This window comes from Buceros rhinoceros, unplaced genomic scaffold, assembly GCF_000710305.1.
Source record: "Buceros rhinoceros silvestris isolate BGI_N320 unplaced genomic scaffold, ASM71030v1 scaffold36682, whole genome shotgun sequence".
NCBI lineage: Eukaryota > Metazoa > Chordata > Aves > Bucerotiformes > Bucerotidae > Buceros > Buceros rhinoceros.
In genome coordinates, this window is record NW_010398958.1 from 3,187 (window position 1) to 12,298 (window position 9,112).

A 9,112-nucleotide genomic window follows, 5' to 3' on the forward strand; every position below is an offset into this window, starting at 1 on the left:
AGTGTGGAAACCGTGTCACAGATGCTATGTTTCGTATTTGGGTAACGTGCATGCTTGCTTGTGTTTTGTATGCTTTCAATACAGGTTTTATTAACTTTAACCTTAGCAAATATCCTTTTAATAGAAGCACCCTTCATAATCAGTGAAGCGGTGCTTTGGTACTCAGCGATATAAGATCGTCTAAATTCCAGATTTACACTGTACCCATGAAGAGGAATTGCAAAGTTCTTTTTTCCCTTTAGAGCAAAATCTTGCATTAGACCTTGGAGATCCTTATTGTTCTTATGTAGTTCTAATTCAGAAGGAGGTTCTCTTCAAATTCATATTGCAATTGCTAGATTTCAAAAGGGATGACATCCTGTTTAATTGTTTGTTTTAAGTGAGCAACCTTAGTTATGCTACACATCAGAGCAATGTTATTTGTCAATACAGTGAACTTGACTGTGACAGTTTTGTGTTGAAAATGAACCACATATATGCCCAAATAAAACCAGGTTTGATAAGAAACTTCCATTTTTTTAAGGTACATAATTTTATCAGATTTCAGTTCCTACTTTTCAAAATACTGAATTTAGTTGTCTTCAATCTTACAAACAAAACTGTAAGGCTTCAAAATGGAATGGCAGCAGGATATTCAGATTCATGATCAGTATCTGCATCAGCATTCGAAAGAGAGACTGATTATTTGTTTTTTTTCCCCTCTAAACTAGTTGGATCTCTTGTGTCACATTGCAGGTTTTACAGTGGCTTGCTTTGGAAAGCTTGGTTTTAAGGGCTGTTAGGACAGCATCTATTCAGCAGCTGGCTGGTTAGGCATAGGACTCAGCAACTGAGGAAGCACTGCTGAGCCTTTTTCTTTCTAATTTTCTTCATAGGCAAATAAAGCAGCGAAGAGAAACTGAGGGAAGGTAGCACTACGTGTCTTGCTCATCAGAAAATTTTCTGAAGTATTTGGACAAACTGCATATATATGTAGTAAAACCTAAAAAGGTAGGATATTTTTCTCTTCTCTTTTGTTTGGAAAGCCTCAAAACTAATGAAAACCTCCTTCTTGAGTCTCAGTGGGGTTACAAAAGTAACTTTTTTTTATGTTAAGGAGGAACGTGAAGCCTAAAACATACTCTTTTAAGTAAGTTCTCTGGAGGCTTACCAAATTTTAGTAGGTTTTTCATGATAGAACTTAAATGAAGGCAGCTTTTAGTTCTTCCTCACAAAGCTTTCAAATCCGTTAGAAGGCTGCGCAGTTTTATAAAATGGGGGAAAACAGTAGCTCCTCATGATTTCAGGGTTAGCTGAGGTTTTGGCTGCCTTTTCTCAGTATGAAAGCAACCTATTAAGTGATGTGCAGTTCATAAGTGCAAAATCTGCTAGCTGGAAGTGCCACAGCTACCGTCTGTAAGGACACTGTTTTGTGATTTTGTTAGGCACTATATAAAAGGCATGAAAATGAGAAGCAAACATTTGCATTTGAACTTCTATCATGTTTCTGCTTTAGGCAGAATTCAGGTAAATGGAAACTATGTTTTACACTGGCTGCTGGAAATTTGTATTCTGACATCCAGCAGTACAATCCTCAAATTCTCACTTAAATCTTAAAATCTCCAAAGTATGTAAATGTTTGCATTCTCAGCTGTGCAGTTCTGTATTCACGCTGAATTCTCCATATTTCTAGAACTGCTTCCAGGCCTTTTTGTGGATCTAGCCATACAGATTCAGACCGCTTTATTTCTCTGTGGTGTTTTAACAGGTTGAAAGTGTGTGGACACCATGGGTTATGATATTGACCGTTTTGTTGGCTACGTTAATGAAGGGCTGTTATGCTCCATCTGCCGCGACGTGTTAGAAGATCCATTACAGGCTCCTTGTGAACACGCTTTCTGTACTGCCTGTATACACGGGTGGCTTGTTCATCACAGCAACTGCCCTGAAGACAGACAAATGATTGATGTATCTTTGCTACGCCCTCTCTACAGGTATACAGTAGTTTTGCTCTATGATGAAATTACATGAATTTGGGATCTCTCGACTGCTTACACAGCTTCGTCTGTTGTCATTTACCATCACTCAAATTGTCTTTTTCCAGTATGTCTATGGCAGAAATTGATCATTCGCTTGAAATCATTAACGTTTTCTATTTATTGTAACTGACTTTGAAGGTATTAAGATTTCAAATTGGAAAGAATGCTTAGTTTTTTCTACACGTTTTTATATCTTGAATGTTGATTCTAGATATTTGTCTGGATATTATTCTGAATTCTACAGCACCAAAACTTTCCCATACTTTTTTTAGAGAAAGCAGGCAGAGCAACTCTTGACAACAGTCAGTAAACACTTTGTTTGGTTTTGAGTCTTACCTAGGTATTGTAATGGCATTTGTAATTAATAATTCCTATTGATATTATCCAAACTTCTTGCCCTCAAATCCTTTTTTAAAATTGTCCTTAGTCATAAGAATATTGTATCTTGAGCCACCTTTTCATATAAAGCAAGCTGTTTTCACAAGTGTCTTCCGTAATTGGTCAGACAGTTGGACTGGATTATCATTGTCCTTTTCCGACATGGTCACTTGAATTTAAAAAAAAAGAAAACCAAAAAACCAAAAACCTTAACAATTAAACTGATTAATCACAACTTTTCCTAATGGAGATTAGAATTCTACCTTATTTTCCCTAAAATTGAAAACACACTTTTTTCAATAATGTTTCCAGATTTAAGAATAAATTAATTCTTTTTGCACCTAGATACATGAAAAATGATTTAAACCGTCTTCAGCTGCATTGCAAAAACAGAGAGTATGGGTGTGAAATGGTTTGTTCTTTGGAGTCTATAGACAGGCATGAGAGAGAGTGTGAATACAGTCAGATACCTTGCTCCAATGCTGGTGAGTAACATTCAAAGAAGTCGCATCTTTTATATTCAGAGAACGTCTTTGTGTCAGTAAATGTGGAAATAATGGCCTTTGTTTCTAAATGGAAATTCAAAGCTTTGGCATGATCTGCTCTTTACAGCAGTGTGTTTGAACAAAATGTGCTTCCAATTTATGCCAGTCATGATCATTAGCAACAATTATCCAAGAACTAACCAAAATGAATGAATATGATGGACTTGAAATTTAAGAAAATACAGCAGTGCATTTGTTCTGCTTTCTGTCAAGTTACGAGTTTGTCTTTCAATTTTGACTGTTCATTTTGATGTTTGAATCAGTGTAATAGTACCTACAGAACACTTATGGGTTGCAATTTATTTGTAAATAAATAATAACACGCACCAGCTGTTTGCGTGGTGCTTGTGCAGCTGCTCACCCTGTTTTGTGGTTTTAACAAAAACATATCTTGGAAGTAAGAATTTTTTTAAGCTAAATTCTGATAGAATTTTTGTGTTCATGTTAATATTTTTATTTAAAACAAAGCTACGTCTCCTGAGTAAGAAATGTACTGCTACAAAGGAACGTACTGTTAAAATTTCCCAGTCGGTTTTATTCAAAACATCCTATGTTCCTAGACAAAGTTAATTTCTAATTAACGATGCTAAAGGCATAGTCAACTCTGTCGTTGCAATTAGTTATGAGTAAGGTGCTAGAATTGCTCCACTGGAAGTTGTAAATTCTCTCAGCAGCAAGTGACTCCTGCAGATGCTTCAGACTGACCTCTTTTACTTTCTACAGAAACAGCAGCATTTTTAGGGTGGCCTCACCTTATCTCTGATGTCTGGTGTTCAGGGAGTCAGGGCTTTTGTATCTTTTGAACTCTTTCTGAAAAATACATTGGGGTGTATTGTGAGTACTTCAATTACAGATCATTATATTTATAGTAAAGCTCTTCTAGAGGGCTGCCCTGTGTCATTTTCCGTTATGGTTTGTTCCCAAGTTTCATTGCTCCATTGTTTCAGTTTTCTTACATAGATTTTGTCTTCTAATTAAATGCGAGTATGAGGTACAGCAAACAGCCTCTCAAAGATTAAACATGAAGACTACAGACTTCAAGTTGAGAGTGTTAAATGTAGCAATAATTTATGTAGTGTTCATTTTTGGTTCTCTGCGTTTTACTTTTAATCACTACAGACTTCTAAATTTTGTATCCTAGAATTTCTGTTGATATCTTTGTATCGGTTATTAAATGTTCGTAAGTAAATGGTTTTGTTTATTTATGTGGTCTAGCATGTTAGACACAAGACCAATCGTCAGGAAAACAAGTTACGTTCCATCTTACCCACACCTCTCTCACTTCGTGTCTTTGGGCCTCTTTTTCTAAATTTGATAAGCTGATTTATTTTACACATGTGCATTCTTCTTCAATTCCAGTCACTGCAGTCTATGGTGGAAGGACAGGCAAGCTGCTAGAAGCTCAGCTTGGCATCAGTGTTGTCATTACTGGGGTTGCTTTAATGCCAGACCAGCAGTAGAATACTTCACAGAAAATACCTACTCTCAGTTTTTAAGTATTTTCAGTTAATGGATAAGTATCTTAATAAGACATTTTAAGAGTGTTTTATTACTTGTTATGTGTGTTATAACTAATCATATTTCAGGTTCTAAAGAAATAACTTTTTTCATTGCTTTAACAGATTGACAGTTGCTTAGCTCAGGATATTGCAACTTGCTTGCTTGAGTGTTTTTGTTTGGAATTAATTGAAGTGCTTCTGTTAGTGGTAAACAACTGGCTTACCTTACTGATCCCTGTTCAGGTTGTACAGTTCAGATTGAACGCCGTAACTTAGACGGTCACCTGGCAGTGTGTGAATATCGGAGCCGTGAATGCCCCAATGGCTGTGGTTACATCATTCTCAGTGCAGAAGACACACAACATAACTGTGTAGCAGAGCTCAGAACCGAGCTAGAACTACTGCGGTACAAATCTTCTGTTTATTTGATGTTTGTGTTAGTCTGGGCCTAAAATCACTGCATAAAGTACTTCAGATACTAGCAGTGGATTCTGGTATGTCTTAATTAGTCTATTAATTACTTGATACTAATGGGCCATTACTGTGTGTCAGCATAGACTTTAAATTCTTACTGGTTTGATTCTTCTGCTGTTGTTTTTTTTTAGTCCAAGTTACTGTAAGTCCTAAAATACCATCGCTTGCAGTTGAAAAAGACTGTGAGCTGGCTCTATAAAATGACAAAATACCTAAGAAGACTGGACTGAAGTTGGCAATTTTATTTTTCCATTGGCCTGTTATAGACCCAAAGTGGCATTATTTAATAATTATATTTAGTTTATAATTTTGGCAGGTACAGACTGATATATTAAACCTCTGAGGATCTAATTTTCAATTGCTGTTAAAATCCTGGCAGATTAATAACAGTTGGTGAATATGACTCCTTTTACGGGCATCCTGTTCTCCCTCTTATATATGTTTCTGTAGCTTTCCCTTTCCATGATATTCCCATGCTCCTTCCCATTTCTCTCTTTCAGCTCACTAGGTTTTGTGCTCTTGGACATTGCTGTGAAGTCAGGCTCAAATCTGGTTTAAATGCATTGAGACACAAGGGATTCTGCTACCTGGGTTTCTGAACTCGAAGGGTTCGTGTAGTAACAGCTAGTTTGTGACAGCGAAGCTCTGTCAGTGATCAGGTTATAACAGTTTACTGTATGCTGTCATTTATAAAAGTGACAAGATTACATGTTTAGCAGTACTATAGTATTCACATTTTTATCTTGACTGCATGGGTTTAGTAATACTAAGCAAGCATATACTACAGGTAAAAGGCAGTAAATAAACTAAAGTCGTAAATACATGTTCTGGAGCTCATAGAATCAGTCGCCTCAGGAATATGAGACAGTTGTCCCCTATGTAGGCTGTGCATGGTCACTTCAGTGCCCACGGGCAGAGTGCACTTTTTTAGTGCTAGTTTTATTTAAATTAATAATAAATAAATAGTACTATCATGCCTCTAGAGTGTGTCCTGTACAGTGGAAAACAGATCAGTCTGTTTGGCTGCAAGAAGGCTTTCTGGAATTCGAATTTTTTTTTTCGTGCTTACAAGACTTAATAAGGAGAAATAAACTTTCTAGGTCAGAAATGATCTGCAGAGTGGAGGAGGCAAAACATGAGATGGAGTCAAGGTTAGATTCACAGAGAAGGCATATGGTCCAAAAAGAGAGTATTCTGCAAAATGAAATTGAGGAACTAAAGGTAAATATGATCATTTTCTTTTCCTTTTTTTTTTTCCCTTCTCCTAACGGTCTAGCCTTTTGCTTTTCCCAGTAACAGACTCTTATTTGTAAATGTGGGCTCACACAGATGAGAACTACATTAAGTGTGGGAAGGAGAACAGGTGTTAGCACAACACTTTCCCCAGCTAATCACTTGAGAAGCAGGCTGAGTGCTGTACTCGTGTGGTTTATCTACCTCAGATTCGTGTGGAGCTCACCTGGGTACCCCTGTACAAGGACTGCATTGTTCTCTGCATATGTAACGTGCTGGCAAATCAGTCTGAAACTCATTTTCAGTGTCTAAACACAGGGCATATATCACAATTCAGATGTAATTAAATACCCAGCTCCTTTTCTAGTGCTATCCAAAGTGGCTTAATCCAATGCTGAGTCAGACCCCTCCCTGATGCAGACAGTGGTATTTACGCTACGGTTCAGCTGTGGCCAAAAGGTTGGAAATTTGCACTGTAAACAACTTAACAAAGTAACGAGCAAGGCTGTCTTACCTTTCCATTCATCCAGTTCTTATTATATCACAGAATAATGATTTTTAAAGCCCAAAGCAATGGATGTGGTTTATAGTTTAGATTTTATTTTTACTGGGTTTGATGTTAAATTCTTGAAGAATGTATCCGAACAGAACCAAAACCTTTTTTGGTTGGGGTCTTGAAATAGAAAATGTAAGCAGCAACTGGGTTGATCCACTGATTCTTATTATACTTTATAAGAAACTTTTTGCACTTTTAGGAAAACTGCATTAGAATCATTGAAAGACCGTCTCGGGTGGTGAATGCTGGATTGTGTCTCAACTTGTTTACATTTTTTTCACTATCAAAAAATCATTTTGGTGTTGCTTACTGTTTATCACCTGTCACCCTATGTGCCCGCCCAATTCAGCTTCATACCACCGTCACTGGAAGAGAGTTTGTTTCTTGCGGTAAATTTGCATTTGCATTTCAGAGTCAGATGTCTCGCATGATGTCAGATGTACGCTCTCTGATGGCTGCGGAGAGACAGCACCGTCAAGAGCTGGAGCAGGCAGAGCTGGAAAAACGGGAATTGATGGAGCTGCTGAGGGGGCTGCAGAAGGACTGTCGATTAACTACTACAGAAGGAAGCAGGAAGTCAACAAATTTCCTCCCTCTGACACGACTAGAGAGTGTAAAACGAAAACCTAGGGAAGTTACAGTTATCTAAACAGAAGTAAGCTCAAAAAGCATTTTCTTCTAATTTCTGTGACCACCTGGCAAACTTTTCTACTTTCTATGAATGATTGGTAAACTTTATACCATCTCTGATTTACTTCTTGGGTTTTTTTTTAAATGGAGATTGCTACTTTCTTTTCTCTTGGGGCATTAAAACAAATGGAAGAATTTTCTTTTAGGGAACACGGGGCATTAAAACCGTTAATTGGCAAATACATTTTTAGCTAATGTTTTTATAAAACGTGGGAAGGATCCCATTGTTATCTCTTCAAGCTGAAAAGCTAGAGCCTTTTAAAGTCAAAGATGCTTAAAGGTTGCTTCCTTCCTGGTCCTTTATAGTCTGTTTAAGGTTAGTTAGTGTTTATACTTGAAACAGAAAGAAAATTTGATCGTAAGTAATGACACTTGGGATGTACTGGATTTTGGGTAAAGTCAGTAATAGAATTAATAAGTCAGTAACAGAAATTAATAGATTTTGTTTGTTTATAGTCTGTAGGAGTTGTGTTTCAAAGGTGGAAAAAGCACTTTAAATTGTAGTTCTACTGGCATGTAACAGCTTCAGATGAGGTTGACTTTTACTTCAGAGCTTCTCTAATTTCCCAGGCTGATACACACTTAAGAGACCAATACCAAAGCCCAGGGTAACAGAATAATCTGAAACCTTTTAAATAGATGTGTGAGTAACTTGGAGTTTGTGGGAGGGGATCTGCATTTATTTAAAAATTTGAAGCTTTTACATATATGTGGAAGTATCAGCCGTTTCTACAGGGTCCTTTAAGGCTAAGACCAGCCCATTTGGTACTCAGTCTCTTTAAAGCATGTATAAATACTTAGAGTATCCTTGATGTTCTTTTGGTGGGTTTAACGCTACTTGAACATTAATATCCACAACCGATGGATGTACAGCCACTAGGACTTGGCACGTCTTTATTAGTACTCAAGTTTGCAATTGTGTAAGAGCTAAGATTTTTTAACAGACCCGCAAACACTGACTCAAGCATTTGTCTATAATGACTGCATGAGAAATCTGTACTGTTCAAAGACTTTCTCTGAACTTCTCACTCAGCCTGTTCATGTTGTTTCCTGAGGTGTAACTAAGCCATATTCTGTCCATTGCAGCTCTTCAGTGGAGTGACTCGGGAAGAACCTGGCCTCCTGTTTACTAAATGTGCTAAATCAGTTTTGAGCTTTCAGGAAAATGTGTGCAGGTGCAACAATCTGAATAAGCTAATTTTATAATTTAGAAAGCAACTGTCTTAGTGTGCATTCCTTGCTGTCACTCAGAGCAATGCTTTTCTGGCTAACAGCATAACCAAAGAGAGAGGCAGCTACCATCTTCAGCACATACACTATATTGTGAAGACTCACTGTCACAATTTCAGGCATTAATAAGTGCTTCTAACTTGCTGTTTCTTTAGTACCACTGAAGCAGATGTGCACATGTTCAGGTCTTGTCCATTTAAAACCTGACAGAAATAACACTTCTGTAAAAGCTTTCTTTTTTCTGAAAGAAAACATCCATAGGAAAAGTTACGTCCAAATATTTACTTGTTTTCAGTCCTTATATTCTAGATTGAATTAATCGTTGGCAGTGTTTAGGTCACTGTAGCAGTCTCACCAACTCATGACATCGCACATCTCTTAAGCGGCCATTTCTAACAATCTGAAACAGTAGAAGAGTATCCATAATTTGGAATGACACTAGACATTCAGTGGTCAATTCACATGCATCAGTGTGTGTTTTAAAGACGT

At 37.2% G+C, this 9,112-nt stretch overlaps 1 protein-coding gene across 1 annotated transcript; it reads left to right on the forward strand.

The window, feature by feature from the left end:
- Positions 1 to 956: 956 nt before the first annotated feature.
- LOC104489172 (RING finger protein 151-like) lies at positions 957 to 7,352 on the forward strand. Its single transcript, XM_010131301.1, has 6 exons — positions 957 to 990; positions 1,748 to 1,973; positions 2,742 to 2,881; positions 4,684 to 4,846; positions 6,015 to 6,135; positions 7,116 to 7,352. Exons 2-6 carry the CDS (start codon positions 1,768 to 1,770, stop codon positions 7,350 to 7,352), a joined length of 867 nt encoding a protein of 288 aa, XP_010129603.1. The 5' UTR covers positions 957 to 990; positions 1,748 to 1,767.
- The last annotated feature ends 1,760 nt before the right edge of the window (positions 7,353 to 9,112 follow it).

Excerpts from the sequence above, each read along its gene's own strand:
- LOC104489172 (XM_010131301.1), top strand. The coding sequence starts at position 1,768 with ATGGGTTATGATATTGACCGTTTTGTTGGCTACGTTAATGAAGGGCTG. Across the intron at positions 1,974-2,741 it reads TTGCTACGCCCTCTCTACAG|ATACATGAAAAATGATTTAA; the intron begins GTATACAGTAGT and ends TTTTGCACCTAG. Across the intron at positions 2,882-4,683 it reads GATACCTTGCTCCAATGCTG|GTTGTACAGTTCAGATTGAA; the intron begins GTGAGTAACATT and ends ATCCCTGTTCAG.